Source organism: Cololabis saira, chromosome 2 (genome assembly GCF_033807715.1).
Source record: "Cololabis saira isolate AMF1-May2022 chromosome 2, fColSai1.1, whole genome shotgun sequence".
Taxonomy (NCBI): Eukaryota; Metazoa; Chordata; class Actinopteri; order Beloniformes; family Belonidae; genus Cololabis; species Cololabis saira.
In genome coordinates, this window is record NC_084588.1 from 20,280,857 (window position 1) to 20,300,717 (window position 19,861).

The window sequence follows — 19,861 nt, forward strand, 5'->3', positions numbered from 1 at the left end:
AATCTTACATCACATGCTTAGCAGGAGACTTAAAAAAAAAAAAAAAAAAAACTAAATATTTAGAACACAGTCAGAGCCAAGAAAGGAGGACTTATCATCCTTGTAATATAGTTTTTATATCTTAAAAAAAAGCATGTTGGTGTGTAAAATGGAAATGGAAACATGTTTTTATTTTGAGAAAATAATTTATTTTGGAACCAAACCATAATTCCTCACATAATTAGATCACACACACCACTGGTTTTCCTGGACAAAAACACCCAGTGTTCAGTATCAGAGTTTATCATGTTGTGTGGCTGCTCCTGTGCCGCCGTATCACTCAGCCATCTTCTAACAAGTCTGTAACTGAAGATTTGAAGCTGTACGACACGCTGTGGGCTCCCCACTTGCTTAGGGCTTACAGTTTAGGATTTCAAAAATGAAAAATTGTTCTCATAAGAAAGCAACATTCAGCTATGTTTGTCCCAGTTGTAGGTTTGTTTTTTGATTTATTTACATTTCAGATATTTGAATTCTTCAATGTCAAGCAGTTAAACAGAAGCCCACAGGTGTGGTGTTTGGAGCACTGAAGTTATGATACATACAGAGGATCACATTCTTACAGCAGTACAGTAAAACAACGTTTTAGATCCCAGAATCCATGAGAAAATGCATCTTTATGTATACGATACATTTTGGTCTCATATTTATTTTGTCGCCATTTTCCACCACGGTTGTGTTGAGATAAAAAGAATCCCTCTGAGTTAGTTTTTCCCAGATGTTCCATCTCTTGTCCCTCAAATATTTGAATATATGCTATTCCTTATATCGGTTTTGCCTTTTCATTGATTGAGTGAACAAATTTTGGTTTCTGTTGACCAGAGGTGGTGATATGACACAGTACACGCCCAGTGCATGTTTACTCAACACTCACACCCTGTCGCATTTGCACAAGCAACTTACACAAAAAAAAAGACAATTCAATACAAATAAAATACATTTAAATAATACATCCAGACCTGCATTTTTGTGCAAAGTTGGAGAGGCTCGACAAGAACACAATTGGCTCTTCTTGCATGAACCGGGTTACTGCTAGTGTCATCAAAATTCACCTTATTCTTTGCTGAACCAAAATAATCCCGAACCACACAAGATTCGTTACAAATGAGAGCTGCAGCGTGGTTAAACTATGAGCTAAATGATACAACGGAGATGTATGAAAACGTGTCTGCCGGTGGCAGTGCGGTTTCCCTGACAACAGATGGCAGCAGTGCCTCAGCATTAAGGCAAAGAAAGAGGGTGGAGGCAGACTTAACAAATCCCCTTACATTCAAGAAAGAGGATCAGATCTCAGTCTCGATGTCACTGATCCACATTAAATATGATGTCATTTTAAATTAAGGGTTTCTTTCATTTAATAGTTATACAATAACAGAGGCTGGAAAATCATGATGATTTCCCCGACTAAGTAAGTCTTACTGGTTTTTATCTTACAGTAACATTAAAAAAAAAAATCCAATGAGGTCCACACTAAGAGAACATGTTTCACACGGGTTGGACTGGTTAAAGCCCTGAGTTAAAACAAGATAACGTTGGATCAGTGAACCCCCTTCTTCATGTTGTCTTGCCATTGCTGGTAAAATTCATACCTGGATTGATAGTATTTGCTCAGAATAGGCTTCATTCAAACAAGTGTATAAATATATTTGATGGAGTGTTTAGAAAACTCAAGGTACTATTCTTTTATAAACATACACAAAACAAAAAAAAAATCCAATAATTACACTTAACTTATTATCTATTTGAGGTGCCCTGTTAAAGTGTGAGCTTAAAACTATAATCAAAATATTATTTGGTTTGGAAAGTTTTTGATAGGTAAGCTTTGGAAGTTACTTCCTACAAAACAATGAAATCCTAGGAGTTCAAGTATGTATACAAATACTATCACCCAGGTATTATAGCACAAACACTGGCCAATGACACCCTAACAAAATGCACTGCTGTCAATCATCTCATTCATAGTTTTAAACCACTGATGTCTCTCATCACAGTGTTTTGGGCCACAGATTCCTTGGTTCCAGACAACCGAGTCAACAGTTCCCAGCGTTGCAGTCTCCTTTTTAACAAGACAGGCCTGTGATAATCTTTCATTGTAAATGTTTAGGTTAAATGTTAAAAATACTCAGTATGGTTGGAGAAAATAAGATAAACAGTTGCAGACACAAAAATACTCCATCAAATCCCTTGGATGCAGGATTCCTAATCTAGTTGAATAATATTAAAGTCACTAGCTTTCTTTCTTCTCTTTAGTTTTTTTTTAACCAACAATGCACTGGAATAAACATTTGGTTCAGTATGGTATCTTTAGCCCTCGTACTCATCAACCTCACAGCTCAGATAATAAAACTGAAAAATTAACTTTCCCTTTAATAACGCCATTTTACCTTTCCAAAACTTCAGGATCATCTTTGCACCAAACGACGTGGCCTAAGCGTTAGCGCCAGTGCAGTGGCAGGTCTACATATGTCAAAGAGGGTATCAGTTTTAGCTGGACCTGCAGCTGATCAAAAGCAGAAGAAAGCAAGAGGGCTCAAAGACACTTGATAGCAGATGACACAGGGAACATTTGAGTCATCTAACTTTTAGTCATCATCTTTGCTCCCTTTTACCCAACCGTTAATCTCAGAAATTCTGCTTCCACTAACAAGGAAATAAAAATGTGGCATACAGGGTGTAAAGTGCACTGAATCAAAGTGATAGCATGAGCCTGTGGGAATGTACATTGATCCCATATGGAGTAATTCCTGGTTAGAGCACTGAATGCTTTCGTTTCAAGTGCCAAACATAAGCGTTACAACATAACCAGGAGGTTGCTTAGGGCTGGAAATAAGGTGTACAATCCCACTGTAATAATATTGTTGTTTTTCCCCCAACTAGAAATGTACTACAAACATCAGAGCAACAATTCACCCCGAACAAAAGACATTAAAAAGGTCAACAGACCATGAACAGAGAACTTGGATCACACAAACCTAACACAAAGACCAAATGTGCTGCCATGGTTCTGTAACTCCTGGCCAACACAGGTGCACACAGGTGTCCTCACCACATCCGTGAGTTACATACATACAAACTAACATACTACAAAGATGCTGCTTTGGTTAAGGCAGCAGACTAGGCTATATGGCCTTGGAGGTGATAAGCAGTGAGCCTCTTTTAGGTGCAGTAAAAAGGCACCGACTGTCACGCAGTCGAGGCTTCTTGTGTGCTCGTTTTTTCACTCGACTACTCTGAAGTTCTACTCCCACTTTCCCTTCAAGCGCGACTTGGTGTTTTGTCAGATTTGGTCGATACCTCCATTGGCCGTTTATCACTGCAGCGACAAAATGCTCCAGCTGAGTCTTCACATTGGAAATGAGCACAAAAGGCAGTTGGTTTACTTTTGTCTTTTCACACTGTAAGGTGACGGTGATTACAACGCGGGGCAAAGGCGTGTGATTGGGAGGTGCGGGTCGGTCTTGGTCGGTTTTGGTCAGAAGCACCAGAGGAGAAGGCAGAGAAGAAAGAGCAGTTTAAAGTGTCTCCTCAGTGAAGTGCAGGGAGAGTGGTGCTCGGAGGGGGGAGATAGATGCCTACGGGTCGAGAATGAAGGAGAGAGTTACAGAGTTTTAAGCCTTTTCCTCTCCGCAGGAGCCCTCACTCAGGTGGTCACTCTGACACGGCGGTTTCTGTTTCTCCCACTGACACATGCTATTGGCGAAACCCACTATCACTTTGTCCATCCAGGTGAGCGGCTGGGGGAAGAGCACCTCGCCCTCGAAGAAGCCCAGGTGGCCTCCGTGGAGTGTCAGGGCAAAGATCACGTTTGGCTTCTTTGCTGAAAGAGGACAAAGTGCAGAGTAATTATGCTTCTGCAGACTGGGCGGTGTTTAACCAACAGAGGATAGGCATTCCTTCTCTGGGAGTGTGGCAGAGCTTATTTCATATCTGTTAGAGATACGGTGTGTTTGCATGGTCAAACTGATAAATGCTTGAATAAACTTCTGGCAGCTTGATAAAGTTTTTGGTTGTTAAGGCTCCTTGTGATATGACCTCATAGCTCCTTACTATCCCAACAGAGCACTGACGTTTCCAAATGTAGAATGAAAAGCAGAATCTTCATCTATCAATCCCCTCTCTGATGACGCCATCTCCTAGCTTGTGTTTTGGCCACAGAAACCCTTTGTGACTTTAAGATTAGGCTTACATTTTTTTGTTTTTGGTACAGCTGGTAATGAGGGATTTAGTTGGTTTTTTTTTGCTATAGGCTACTGGGGGACTTCCCACGATGCACTGTGATGATGCAATACGGCATTATGATCTGTTATTAACTTTGTGTTTCTCTTTGTTTATGTTATGGCAAATATCCTTGGACTAATCTGGCATGGCTTCCCCGTCGAGGCAGATATCACCCTTCATGAACCTGGCTCTGCTATTTTGTTTCTCTCCAACTGTTGCCTCCTGTGTGCTCAGGATGGCGACTAAACTGAAGTAGAGATGTAATGCGATTTGTCAGGTTTGTTAGCTAACCTACTTTACATGAACTGAACTTATAAAACACAGTTTTTCGTTGTTTTTTAGAGATATTTAGATGAGACGGTCTGGAAAACCTGCCAGTCAAGACAATACTTTTAACCGTTTCTGTGCAACGCTCTGGTCAGAAGTATGTGGACACACCCGTCCCGGCCCACATTTGCTAAAACAAAGGTTAGTGTGTGTTTTGTGGTAATTGTTGACAAAACTGACTGCTCTGACACAGACCCCATCAGATGTCTTGCCAACATTCATGTTCGCAAATGCTTTTGCAGCAGAATGGCAGTAAGCCTCTGCAAATACGGTCTAAGATACTGTGGAAAAGCCTCCAGGAAGAGCAAAATGAGGTGTTACAAAAACACAAATATATAAAAACTGTGTAATTAGACGGCATACAGTAGTGTAATACAGCATCACTGGGGTCTGGAACGCATTTCTGGATATATTCTTGTACTAATAAATGCATGATCAGACTTATGATGATTAGTCACTGCTGCTTAAAATGATGATAAAAGCTGGAACAAATGGATTTTAGTGATATGTTAATTTTATTTTCAAGACTGCTCTCCAGAAGGTAAAATCTGAGATTCAAAGTAGGGGATAGCAGTTAAATTATTCACTCCTTTGTTTGTCTTTTGAAGTGCAGACATGTCATGTGACACTGCTGCTAATTAATTCCTGTTTTCTATAATCGTCAAGGTTACCTGGCTAAGCTTCCATCCTTCTATGGATGTAATGCTCCTGTGTCTGCACACTTTCTGCCTGGTTAAGTAAATGTAAATGACAGATTGCTTTAAAAATCTCACTAGACTTGTAGTCTGTGTTTCTATATAGATGGTTTACTTTTGTGAATCCATACATAATGATTTTATATCACAGTCCATTCATTTAAAAGTAGGCCATCTCCACACTGAAAATGAAGCATTAATCTCTTTCAGATTGCTATTTAAACCTCTGCAGCAGCCTGCAGCTGTGGACAAGCAGCAACAGTGGTCTTGTGAAAGGATTGGCCTGGATCTCTTTATTCTCTTGCTCCTATCTGGGTTAGTGGGGGAGCCTGATGCGGATGAATAGTGATTAAGATCCCTCAGGGCTTTTCCCCACTGCAAACTATTCATGACAGTGGCTGAGCTGCCCTTGGACAGCTAAGTGCTCACCCAGACCCTGCAGCCACCACCTCAGCAGCCTGACAACATGGGCGGAAAATAAACTGCTGCGTGGATGTTTACACATTTAAAATACCTGCTTTTCTTCCTGGCATAGCAGTAAATGTTAAGTTTTATCCATAACATCAAAGCCAACATCAGTATATGAATAAGATAAAGAGACAACACAACAAATTGGGGCGGATATTTTTTGTTTAAGTATTTCAAAGCTCTTGTTGGCTATTTACTGCAGTGTAATTTACTTAATAGTGACAGCTACTCTCTTATAAAACATTTTTTTATTCTCAGCTAATGCCAGGGCCAACACAGCCAGAGCAATTCAAAGGTAGTTGTTTGTCTGAGTTACTGTATCACATTTTTGGCCAAAAGGGCTCCTAATACACTTTTCTGTAAGCATTGCTCTCTAAAAAGCAACATATATCCTCTGTGTAGGAGAAATGACTGCTGTGTGCCTACAGTCAGGACTCCCTCGCCCACACACACCCTTTCAAGTGGAATTTTTCTTTTTCAAAACAGTAAAGGTGTCAGTAATATAGCAAAGGCAGGGAGGGGAAGGGAGCCTTGGTGATCTCACCATAATATGCAACCAGTCATAAGGTTTGTTTTAAGAATAATTAGATATAAACTCTTATTTTTAAATAGTTTTTGGGACCCTAAGGAGGAGGAACTGAGGCACCCTCTTACAGTTGCATCAGGTGTTAATGGGTTAAACAGACGGAGAAACACTGATATATTTATGGGTGAGTGGTTCAGCTGCTGCAACATTCAGGAAAGCATTACTCATAGACCAAATTTGTGCCCCACCCTGTCCCAGTCAGCGCCAACTCATCAAAGGTCTTTTTGAGACTGCAGACTTGTTTTCTGAGAATCAGTACCACGACTCAACAACAGCATTTAGTCAGACAGGACAAGGATGTTGTGTTAATCCACAGAGGTTCAACTAAAAATATGCCCCAGCTTGTTTGCAGGTACAAGAACTACATAAAGTGAAATCAATGAGCACATGGATACATTTCCTAGCAGTATGTTAGGCTTTGGTGTTTTCCGCATCGTCAGCATGTTTATATTTCAGATTAAAGCAATTAACTATGAAATGTAGAGATATGTATCTACTTTATCTCTAATTTCATCCCCCAACTACAGTTAGGTTTTTCAACTATTTAGGGGTAATTAGTTTGGTTCTTGGATTATTTGATAGCTTTTGAACCTACATTATCTCATCAAGTTTACTGCATCGCTCATTAACCCCAAAAGAGCAAAACCGTGTTGTATACAAAATTAAATGATCTGACAGATCAGCCACGTGTGCGTTGAGCAGTTGTCAAAGTGAACATGGTTGACTTTATACCGTTGCTGGTGTCATGTGTTGATATCTACCTGCTAGCGTGCGAGGGATGGTGAGCAGTGAATCATGAACCAGAGGATCATCTGCAGAGTTTACCAGCAGCAGTGGCACGTCAACCTGGAAATTTATCAACAAAATGTCATATATTAAGCAAATTAAAAATCAGACCCGAGAAACGTAGTTCAATGAGACTGTTGGAAAAGCCGTTCTTACGTTGTGAATATAATGTACACAACTTTCTTTTTCATAGTATTCTTTGAGAGAACTGTGACCATGGAATTTTCTGTTGAAAGATAAAAAAAAAAAATAATTAATTTCATTAATCAATATGTGACAAAAGGTTCTACTCAGATTAGATCTCCTTATTTCAGATGGTCAGTATTAACTATAAACAATCTTACACTGCGTCTCCACATACCTCATGATGTTGTCGTCGATCTGCATGAGCGAAGTTGCCGTAAAGAGACGACTGAGGTCTGCATCTATCATTTTAAGGGAGCTTCCTCCAAAAAGGTTGTGCCTGTACACACAACGTGTGCATAATTGTGTTACAATTCAGTTTTATTTATACGGCACCAATTCACAATAAGAAGCCCTCTCAGGGCGCTACACATGGAAACATCCACACGTTCGGCAACAGTCACCACAAATTCAGCTCCTACTTATCAGAATTACTCTACCCTTTATGACCTGATGTCACAAGTATTTATATTATGCATATAAATGTTCAGCAAAAAACTGCGAATATAATAGTTATAAATAATGCTAGAAATGAGAGAAACCCCTCATCTGCAATAAAAGCAGAGGTTCTAATCACTATTTTTTCTCTCAATGTTTCCAGTTTCTACAGAAGCTGAAAAATAAAAGTTCTTTTGTCAATTTTCCAGAAAATCTTCAAATTATGGCCTTTTTAAACAAAGCTGCAGGTCTGAGCGAGTTAACCAACACAGATCTGCGTTGGGCTTCTTTCAGACTCTATAGAGTTTCCATTATGAAAGTAAAATGACAGAGCCAATTTTAAACACATCGTTGTAATTTTCATAATAAACTAACGGTTTGTAGCCATAGTCTCTGGCATTAAGTTTTCAGGACAAAAAAACGGTTAAGTAAAACATTTCAAATACAACAGCTTTACCTGTGTGAAAGGATGATTTTCTTCATATTGTCAGCCATAAGAAAATTGTAGAAGCGCCTGAACTGATCCCACTGCAGGAATGTTTCCTGAGCCCTGAAAGAAAGAGACAAACACACAGGATGTTGGCTTTGTGCAGCCTGTCGACATTCCCCAAAACACTTTGAATGTGCCGTTTAATCCACAGGACAAAGAAATGTGCAGGCGGAGAGGAGCAATGGTGTCCGGCATCAGTATGCAACTGAGAGACAAACTGAAGCAGAACAACAGTATGTTCACCTCAATAAGTGACCTTCAAAAAAAATACTTACCGTACACCCCCCTGCTTTAACTGAAGTCAAATAAAATAAAAACTAACAAATAAGTTAGACACTGATACCCCCCCAAAATCCTATTTCCCATCGGGACATTCTTTGGAGCAAACCATTCAGATGGTCTCAAATCCAGACTCTTAACAGACCCAGCTGGTAAGTTTGCCAAGAGATGTTATACCATACCATCATGCTTAATGTTTACCCTGCGTGACCCTCAAAATCAACTATGTGGTTCACATGGAAATCATTAAAGATGGGTGTGCAGGAGCAGGCACTCAAGATGAGTTTCCTTTTTTTAGTGTAATCAAAATATCTTAAAAATAAATTAAAAAAAGAAAATACATCCATGAGCTGTGATAAATAAACCATACATAACTGATATACCAGTATTAAAGAGCTTCACACAGGTGCTTCTCCATTGAATCTCCAATGTGTGATTGCATTATATAAGTGCTAATAAATTTTGTTACATAATTATGAAACTGGACATTAGTGCCCATCAAATGCCAGTGTTACACAGCTTTGGTGCTTTGATGAAACAATGCATTTATTTAAGAGTAAAAGAACAGGAACCCACCTGAGAGCGCTGTATCCTTGACAGACGCTCACACCGCACAATACTCGCTCCTGGTTCGTCCTGTTCTCACCCAGAAACTTGCATACAATGTTACCACCCAAACTGAATCCCACAACGATCAGCTGGGTCTGAGGATACGTCCGCTTAATGTACCCCACCATGGATGCAAACTCCCATGTACACCCTGCAAAAGAGTAATTACAGAGTTACTAATAAACATATATAAAAATAGCAACACTTTGAGAGTGTACGTTTTTTTTCCTTTCTTTCAGGCTAAAGGGGCCTTTAACTCTAAACAGCAGAAAATCGTTTCTATAAACCTATTTAAAGAACATAAACTCTCATTATAACTTTTCAGTTTAGGAACTTTTACATGTATCCACAAATTACAGCTGGAATTGTACTTTTTAACCCGAAACAATGCACCAGGTTTGTCTAAATTAAGGCATAATAAAAAAAAAAACAGGTTAGATAATAACGAAACTGTGACACCAGAAAAAAAATGTGTTCCTCCTTTTTATTTTTGTTATGGTTTTGAACTAATACTTCAGTCATTCCCAGTACTATTTGAATTTTAATCACAACTGACAACACCAAGCAGAGCCAACTGTGATAATGAGGTTGGGGTGCTTGTCTTTTTCCCCCCCTTTTAAAAACTGAAATATTGTTTTCACCACCACAATAAAACAGAAGAAAATAAAAGATAAGACAGCTTGTTGGTCATACCATAAGTGAAAATGCGGGGAGAGGTGAGCTCGATGTTGGGAAGAGCACCCAGGTGGTTGAGCACAGCACAGCGGTAACCGTCTTTCTGCGCGTAACCCACAAAGGTCCGGATGTAATGCTTCTCACTATGGTTACCAATACCAGGACATATCACCATGGTGATGTCATCTAGTGAGACAGGTAGAGGGATTGGAGAGAGTTGTGACAGTGAGGAATATGTAAAACAAAGAGTGTCACAATAGGCAAAACACGTTTACAATAAGGCAAAGCAAACATCGCATCCGATTCAAAATTGAAGATTTGCCTGCCAAATACAGTACAAATCTAAAACAAAACAGGATGGAAACAGTAACACTACCTTTATTAAGAACTGAGTGTCATGTGAGGCTTGAGTTAAAAGGTAAAAGGAGTCCAAACTAATAAGATTTGTATGGCTTATTGATGAACATTGGCTCCGGCTTAATGGATGTAGTGTTTGAAAGTCTTGGTACTTCCACTGACATTGTTGTTTCAGTATTGGTGCATTACGGGTAGCAATGACATTAGCTGGCTGGAAAAGCCTAAAACTGAAAACAGGGCTAACTTAAAAAAAATGAGAGACATTGTGTCTTCATGAAACACTGTCATTACACACGTTTAAGATTCAGCTAAATTTAGACATACAAAAAAAAAATAATAATAATTAAAGTTGTAACAGAAGGGTTTACATTTCAAGACAAGCCCTAACTACTTGTGACCAACTTGAATCGAATGAAGGAAAAAATGTCTATCAGGTCAACAAAATGGGAGAAACCTCATGAAGATCCACACAGGAAGGCTCCTTCGCCCAGAATGGACAAATACTCAATAGATGTTGCATGAAAAACTAAACAGAAGTAGCAGCAGTACAATTTAGTTTAAATAAATACAACTGAAACATATAACTAAAAATATAAAACGCTTGAAATATCAGTGTTTGAAATGGAATTAAAAATCCAATTAGTCATAATCCAATCGGTTCAGAGGTAAGAAAACGTTTAAGCAAACTGCAAATATCTGCGTCTGTGAATTAGATGAGAATGAAAATCATATTTTTTGACCAGTTAATGCAGATAACCTGATAATTCACATACTTTTCTTGGCACTGTATTTCCTTATATACAAGTGTAAATATCTAAATTTTTTAAAGGCAGATGTTGATGAAATGCATCACCTCCTGTTCGATGGTCCCCAACCGGCTCAAAGAGGTCGAAGGTTGCAGTGGCGCCGTCTTGCATGGGTATGTACTTCCTGATCCCAGTAGGGTGAGGACAGTTCACCCGACCCAGTTTACCGTACAGTGCTGTTTGGAGGTGACCGCTCTTACCCCACAGTAAGGGGGGAATGTACCTGCGAAACACAATCGCGGACAATTAAAACCGATTATTAAATATGAGCTGCTCCACTCATCTGCTTGATAGGAAAACAAGATTAATGCTTAGTAATTACATAAACCCAGCTGGCCGCCTTTGCATTGTTGATTTATGATAGACAAATTTAAAGTACGGTATATAGCATGTTCACAAAGTCCAATCTCCATCGCAGCTTTTAAAAGGTTGTTCCATGCACTTGAATTCCTGTTACACCTCTGTAGGAGTCAACTGTAGGAGTCAGATCTTTTGGTTACATAACGCTCCTTTGAAATGTTGGACCTAATCGTGACTCATCACCTTAGCTTGACAGTGAAACTAAATAATACCAACAAATTGACAGTAAAAAAATCCTGATCTTTCACCTACTGTACAAATTCCATGATCTACATAATCACAATAACATATAATAAAGAAATAATTAAAATTGAATATAACATTTTATGATCGTTAGATGACAGTGTAATACCGTTAAAAGAAATGTAGACCCATCTAGAGAGGAATCTATGAACATTTAACAAACAGCTTTGACCAAGTTGCGTTTAAAAGCCTTCTAAAACATACTTGTTTACTCAAAAACTCAAAATTGTATACTTAAGATTTTATTAGATAAATAAAGCATACATATGTTGTAACGGGTCAAAGTGATTTAAAGAGAAACCAAATTCCAGTGGTGTACTAATTACAAATGCAAGCATTACAGTGTTTGGCGATGACAAGACCAAGCATTTAATCTGATCTTCTCGACATATCTGGAATTTCTCTTGTCAGATCTGTTGACGGTGAAGATAAGAGTGGCTCAGAGTATCCGAAAATGTTTCTATTTTGTGTCTTTTGGCTGTGTAACGTATCGCAAGTGTCTCTCGAACTCCACAAAAGTCTTGTTTTGGCTTATTTTTATATAGTGAATTGGCGCGGGGCAGTGGTCCGGTGATTCCATCGCTGATACATCTCCACAGGAATTTTATGCATTTATGAACAGATATGTCTTGACATGGCAAAAGCAGTGAAATGATACTGGCGAACATATGCCACAGTCAAAGCTAAAGCCTGTCCACAAGACGTGGAAGTGTGAACGTTATATATTTGTATTTATTTATTAATCAGACAAACCAAACTTTTGAGCCCTAAGGCAGAAGTGAAAGAGCATGTTAAATAATTGTACTTATGGCCAGGAACTGACACTGTTCTAATAATTTAATGTAACCATATACACAAACTCTCAACCTACATGTAATTTTTCCTTCTTGTTGTTGATTTGTAATAAGTGCAGATTCATCAGGGTAAACTGATAAGTCCTTGATTTGTAGACTACAACAATGTGACTAAAGGGCTGAGTGACATTAACAGTTACACAAGCACTTTAACCTTGTGCCTGCTCATCTCTTACTGTGACTCAAACAATTACGGTACCTAGAAATTGCACGGTTATGTAACTGAGCGTACAACAAGCAGACCACTGTCATTGGCAATAATTGAATTACTCCCAGCACGCCCTGAAGTGTGATTAAAGATTAACTACACTTTCGAGAAGCTACTAAGCTTGACTACAGAAAGACGATAACGTCATTGTTGTCCACACGTGGACAGGGAAATAACCACACTGTAAGACTGGAGGACCTCATCAACACATTCAATTTATCAGATTTTTGAAAATACTGCATACTGCGTGTTCCCAGCTGATAGGGATTGAAATGATTTAATTGCGGTTCATACATAAAATGCACAGTATTTTATCAAACCTTAACTTAAAATGTTGTGATTAAAAGTTATAGTTTTCTTACATGGCCATAGGATGTACGAAGTAAATGATATATTTTTGATGTCTGCAGCTTCCAGACCTCTAAATGTCACCGTATCACACCGTGTGCGCTGGTGTCCTTCAGATATTAGATAACGGACAAAGAAAACTGATGTGTCAGGGTGGTTTGATGAAGCCAAGATCAAACACCAGAAGCAAAGTCAAAATGTCTAAACATCTCAAAAATTATACCATAAGAAATACCATTACACGTCTTATCCTGACAAACTGTCACAAACCCAAACAAACAATACTCAATGTATCGTGCCATTCATGATAACTACACTGATATTAACTCAAATTCATCAAGTAAACTTAAATGATTAAATCTAACTAGTAACTGGACGTTATTGTTATTGCCAGGCTTCATTAAACTGCTGCAGTTGTAGACATATTTGTAACATCCTTACTGCTTTACGGTCCAAGGAAAAATTAAAACAATCAGCATATCTGACTTTGACTAATTGGTTAAAAATAAATAAATAAATGGCCGAATAAATCCTTGTAGTTTATGTAAAAGTACTACAGTTCAAGAAAATATTATGTATTTTCTACTACGATGCTGTTTGAGCCAAACCTTGTGTGTATTTCCCCCATCTTGACCAAACAACAATGCTGTTTACCTTGCAACATCCCTTCCATCCTTTCCACTAAGCAATTGATCTGTTATGTAACAACACACTGTGGCATTCTGAGCTACAAATGAGTTCTTGCAACATTAAAAATGCAGTTTGAGGACTTCATTAGCTCAGTTTGCAGAGGGCCAAAGGTGTGTTTATTCTGAGCAGCATTCGGCTCCTCTGTAGGGCATCATAACACAAGTGTAGCTACACACTAGTGTAAACACCACTGTTTTATTATGATTTACTGACCCTCCAGCTGAACGTCAAAGGGTTGAGTCACAATCTTTTACATGAGCAGACACTTTTGAGTAATGTGAGACTCGCCTTGATAAGCAGAATGTTCCTATTGGGTATTGCAAAGGCAGAAAGAAAAAAAATAATCAGGGAATTTGAATTTTCTCTGAAAATTACTAGAGGTTTCAGTCTTGCTGCTAACCAGATGTAGAACTTGCATTGTTCCAACAACCACTGCTTTGCATCAGTCACCTGGAAGGGATAACTTGCCTCATCATAAATGCAAATCCCTTTCCAGCACGATGAATAAGTCTACAGTATGTTCATAATGCAAGCGTGACCAACCCAGTCTTCCGCTGGAAAAACACAAAAAACACAGCCTAGTGTTTAATTCATGCAAGAGCCGAAACTAAACCCAAACATCTCCAGTATAGACATCTGACCCACTGAGGAGCAACGATGACAGATGCGATCACCGCCAGACAAACGGCTCCTTCACTGCAGCCCCATATGGCCGAGGAGCAGCACAATTTCCATGGCAACACCTAAACTGATTAGCTGACAGAACTCACTCTTTGGTCAGCTGAGAGCAGGACTTGAGAAGGAAGTGGTTGAGAGTCGTGTCCTGGTAGGTGAGGTCTGGGGCTGCGGTCGGACTCTTCAAATTCAAGCAGCGAACAATGATGTAGAGAACCGTGGCCACCGCCGCCATCTTCATGCCATCAAACATAGCTGGCATCTCTGGGGAGATGGTGTGCACGTCTGTATCGTGGGCACTCATGATTAAGCTAAGGGAAGAAGAAAAAGAAAAAGTAAAACACGTTAATGATTTCTTACACAAATGTGAGCAATAAAAAGAGTTACACAGTTAATGAAAACAGAGATACCTTTTAAAAAGAAAATGAAGTAAGAAATCAGTCAAAGAAAATAAAGTGGTTGGTTTAAAAGAAAGGTTTATGAGCTAAGTTACCTAGATATTCTTGTTGATGCCCCTTACAAACAGATCTATGGGAATGCAGAGTCAGAGCATCTCAGTCACATGAGGTGCGGAAGGTTATTTAACACACTCAGCTTAATTACATTAAACAAAGCTACTAAGAAGCCCAACTAAATATACAATAGAGGTGTTGCCATTTCTTTAAATAAACCATGACATACTACAGAAAAGATGTTACTTCTGACCAGCTATAAACAACTTTCTATGCAATACACCAACACATTTATACTTTTACACATGCTACAAACATAAAAGAAAAAAATAAGTATAGTAACTGTCCAGAGTAGAAAAGGGTCACAACACAACCACAAACTAAAGAAGTTGTAATACATAATTTCACATGAATTAATTAGAGTGACCAAATAAAACTGGAAGACGCATAATAGAAAAAAAAAGCTCCATAACAGTGTGATGTTTACATTGGTTGTGATGACTATGCAGTTATCAATCACAAAATGTAAAGATAATTTTTACTTACATCTGAAGTTCAGGTTTGTGTCCAACAACAGCGTAATCCAAAAGACTAAAAACGTGAGGAGGAGCAGTCACAGTGCTGTGGTCAAACCTAAGGAGCATTTAAAAAAAAAAAAGAAAAGAAAGAAAACACATTAAGTGATCTTTGAGGCATGGATCAGCAATTAAAAAAAGTAAACAATTTTCTGAGGTCTTGGTCAAAATAGCAAGGGATAAAAAAAGGATACAATACAAAAGCTCCCTGTAGATCTATGTTATTAGCTCGGTTCATAGCAACTGGCTTCAGGGGGGCGATATGGCATTTTAACTCTTCCCACTAACTCCACATTGCCAGGAGTTAAAATACAAGCTGGAACATTCTAATCTGATCTGTGGTGTCATGCTACCCTGAAAATCCGAACTGCTTAATAAAGGACATAAAACATCAGATTAAAGTGGCCCCAAACAAAGTGCCAATGTTATGTTTTTTCCTAAGTTGGCTGTAACTTCGGAAAGCAAATAATTTGCTTTCAAGCACATAATTTCCCATAATATCTATTCTTTAAGGTAAATTAAAAAATAGAAAAAAGCACAAAGACAGCCCACATGACATTGGAGTCACGTTAACTAACTCCAATGTACTTGTTTGTGTTTGCAAACCTGGCCAAAAAAGTTAAATCTGATTCTCATAATTTTTTTCTTTACTTTGGAAGGCATTGTCCTAATTATAGCGATATCATAAATAACTAATTCACAGATTATCTTTCTTTCACATAAAACATCTTTGACTTGAAATCCCCTCAAGGGATCTAAGCAGTAGGTTTAGCTGTTGGCCAACATGTTCCTCTAAATGCTTTAATCATGCTCTCGTTTGAAAATGAGAACTAAATAGAGGAAATAGTAACACTGTAACCTGACTTCAAGATCATTACATAAGGAAAGATCCTTACTGACAGGCTTTGAGAAATACTGGGTTTACACAAGTGTGTAAGCAAAACGCCACCTCAAACAGACGTGAAAGAATTATCTTCAGGTGCATAAAACTGTCTCAATTAAAAAATCTCCCTGTGTAGTCCATGGATTAGTAAATTGAGTAACACAATACAGATCAATGCACCAAATGTATTCTGTTAAATTTATGGAAATATACAACCAAGATAAAAAGGCAAAATGACTAAAAGACACATGGATACATACTTTTAAATTTAACAAGTAGGCAAATAGGAAGTGTAAAAGAATTTTTTTTTAGAAACACAAAATGGCTAAAAATTACTCAGTTATTGTCCAAAATGAAAACAAAAACAAAGGTGGCAGAAAAAGAAACAATGAATGGTGGGAGAAAAAAAACAAGCAAAAAATAATATTTTACTACCAAAATCAAATTCAGCTGAGCAGTTTAAAAACCGACGGATATTAAAATAATCTGCAAGTCGCATGGTTAGAGACATATATACAAATTGTATTTACATACTTTGTGCAGGGTTCGTGCCTATTTCAGGCTGGGTGTCCTTTTCAAAGTAAATTCCAAACATTTCATAAATAGTCTGGGGGCCCATCCATCACAGAAACAGAAGAAAAAAATAAAACCCCGTATGTTTGTGGATTTAAAAGGTGGATGACGACTATCAGCAAATGTATATAATTAAGTTTGGCTTCAGAGCCGCAGTTTCTTCACCTTGTCACGATTGACCAGCACAGACATAATGTTCTGTAGAGGTTATTTCCCCTGACATGCTGGACATGAAGCCCGTGAGCCATCAAGGCTCCTGGCTGCATGGATTTCTGCTGTCCGCCCACAATACTCATATGTTCCGCAAGCAGCTTTACATTGTTGTGGGGGACACGCATTACTCAAATATATCTCTTTTATCGTAATTCTAACGTGTAAAATGACCATATAGCATATTATAATCTGTTGTTAAACACAAATTAAACAACGTAGCATCGCTGTTAACCCAGACAGCACATCATCCTCCGCTTACTCACCTCAGTCCAAACACAATATAAATCACTCCTTGCTGCTTCAGGGCAACGGGCTTTTAAATGTGTCGTTTGTTTGATGTCTCGCCGAACCATCACAGCCTAGTTTGTACCAGCTCCTCCGCTGTTAACAACAAAAACAAAAATAAGTGTTGCTAGCCGCACTAGCCGGAGCAGCACTTCCTGGAGCAGCCTGCTGGGAGACCTACGGACGCTCTGATTGGTCCAGCCGCCGGTGACGTAGGCACAGCAGGAAATCACGCCTCTCCGAGGACGGCTCATAATTCACTTTTGTCTTTATAATTTGGTTTTATTGTTAACATCCACGAATAGTGTTTTACAATTATGCGTTTGTTTGATTTAAGTAGTGTATTCGTGTGCTTCACAAGCAGCAAATCAGAGTTTTCCTCTGCGTGCCGACCACGTGAGCCGAAAAGCTGTTGCGTAACTTTGTTATCGCTCTTAATTTCCATATTAAAGCATTGCTCATCAGCTATTGTTATGATGTAATCTACTCAGAACAACCCCTTTTTCTTTTATCTCTCTCTTTTTCTTTTTCAGAGTTAAACCACACACTATTAAAAGTAAAGCACCTTAAAGGGCATATTTACAGGAAGTTTATTAGTAACACCAGCAGTTTAATAGGCCTATATTGAGGAGATACTTGGAAAAAAAAGTATAATATTAATCTTGAAAACCAACGTACTTCTCTTATGAGAAACATTCTTGCAATTGTAATATAACGTCCACCTGATGGCGACAGAGTTTAAGAGATTATTGTATGTTGGCCCTCAGTTGCTTATACCGACTGCGCAATAAAATTACGTTTGTAGGAAGCTTTATTATAAAAACAGAATGACAACAGTTTTTTTTTTTCCAATGTAACATATTCTACCAACTGTTTAATGTCAGCAGTTTGTGTAGAGATAAGTGTTTATTAATACTTCAGACATCAACACAATCCATAACCACACTGTTGATTTACACAGCCAGATTGCTTTAAATTGTCTTTAAACAGCTGACATATCTATGACTGCTTTATATTCAGTTCTGGTAAATGTGGTCTTTTTATTTGGTTTCTTTTCCATGTAGTTTATTACAAAAAAAAATAATTGACAGAGGGACATTTTGCCATCCTCTAACCATGCTCTTGAACTTGCACATTAATGAGGATTGCTGCGGTCCCACATAACTGGTAATGGCCAAAGGTAGAGTGGACCATATCTGAAATATAAATTAGCTCAAAAATTAGAATTCATATAGGACTGTCCATGTTTGCCCCCTTTGGAACTGCTCTTAGCGGAGTGGTAGCCTAGTGGTTACAGAAATGGGCTGGGGTCTGTAACCAAGCCCACATTGGAGGACCCAGGTTCAGGTCCCCTGATTGCAACCAAAGTGAACTACTTTGGGCATCCGTGCAAGGCCCTTAACCCTAACTGCCCTCCGGGCGCGGCGCAGCCCACTGCTCCTAGTCTAACTAGAGATGGGTTAAAAGCAGCGAATACTTTCCCCTTGTGGGACAAATAAAGGTAAATAAAAAAAGAAATGAATTAAAAATGTTATACTCACAATGAACCGACCAAAGTGTCTCTTATTTATAACACTATGTATATAGTATTTTAACTATTTTTACAATTTAACTTAATTTTAATCTGTTTGCACTACTATTTTTATCTCATTTACTTTATTTATTTTTATTTATTTCATGTCGGCCAAGAGGGAAACGTACTTTCGATTTCTTGTATTTTATGAAAAATTGACAATAAAGATGACTTTGACTTATCAGGGTCAGGCTTCACGATAAACATATAAGGGAACCCAAGTGGCAATTGATATTGGCCAATAATCAGCAGAAACCGCGTGTTGGATTCTGTTTTTCAGCCCAGCTATTATTATTATTAGGGCCCAGGCAATGACAGTGCGAAGGCCCTATTGTATCTGTAGGAATTTTTATCCTCGTCGTTATCCTCGTTCTCGTTTTTATTTTTACGACGAAATGAGGGCCTTTTTGCCCCCTTAAACGTGCCCCAAAAGTCACCAAATTTTGCATGCAAGACAGGCCTGGCGAAAAATTTGATATTTAATGGTTTGCATTAATGGGCGTGGCCTAATGGCTCAACACGCCCTCTAGAAAACTTTGTGCAACAAGCCCCACAATACGGTTTGACGTACATGCACGAAAATCGGTACACACCTGTATCATGTCGCAATTTAAAGAAAAGTTTCTTGGTGCCATGGCCGAAACCGAACAGGAAGTCGGCCATTTTGAATTAATCGTGTAATTTTGGCGCAATTTATGTAATTTCTTCGGCCGCTTCTTCGCCCGAACCGTATGTGCACCCAGGTGTGTTATAGATCAAAATCCTGCGATGAAACGCATTACTTTTCTCAGTCAAAAGCGTTACCGTGGACACGATAGACGCCAAAAAGCGCGCTCCCCCCTTCATCTGATTGGTCCATATTTGATAGTTCCTACTTTCTGCCATAACTTTTGAATGGTTTGACAGAGTCTTGGGTGGTGTCATCGGACTCGGTTTTGAATCCTTGAACACAATTGGTGCAAATTAGCCCCAC

The 19,861-nt window shown here is 38.6% G+C and overlaps 1 protein-coding gene across 2 annotated transcripts; it reads right to left on the bottom strand.

Annotated features, from left to right (window-relative positions):
- Positions 1-456: 456 nt before the first annotated feature.
- Positions 457-17,483, bottom strand: LOC133459708 (monoacylglycerol lipase ABHD2-like). 2 transcript variants are annotated; one of them, XM_061739923.1, is made up of 12 exons: positions 17,294-17,483; positions 15,333-15,419; positions 14,828-14,862; positions 14,430-14,645; positions 11,004-11,179; positions 9,812-9,979; positions 9,086-9,269; positions 8,198-8,290; positions 7,481-7,582; positions 7,276-7,345; positions 7,095-7,179; positions 457-3,856 (listed from the first exon to the last, which is right to left on the bottom strand). In XM_061739923.1, the coding sequence occupies exons 4-12, from the start codon at positions 14,636-14,638 to the stop codon at positions 3,648-3,650; spliced, it is 1,296 nt and encodes a 431-aa protein (XP_061595907.1). In that variant the 5' UTR covers positions 14,639-14,645; positions 14,828-14,862; positions 15,333-15,419; positions 17,294-17,483; the 3' UTR covers positions 457-3,647. The 2 variants fall into 2 exon arrangements, with proteins under 2 accessions (XP_061595907.1, XP_061595916.1); XM_061739932.1 differs by lacking the exon at positions 14,828-14,862.
- Between the last annotated feature and the right edge of the window lie 2,378 nt (positions 17,484-19,861).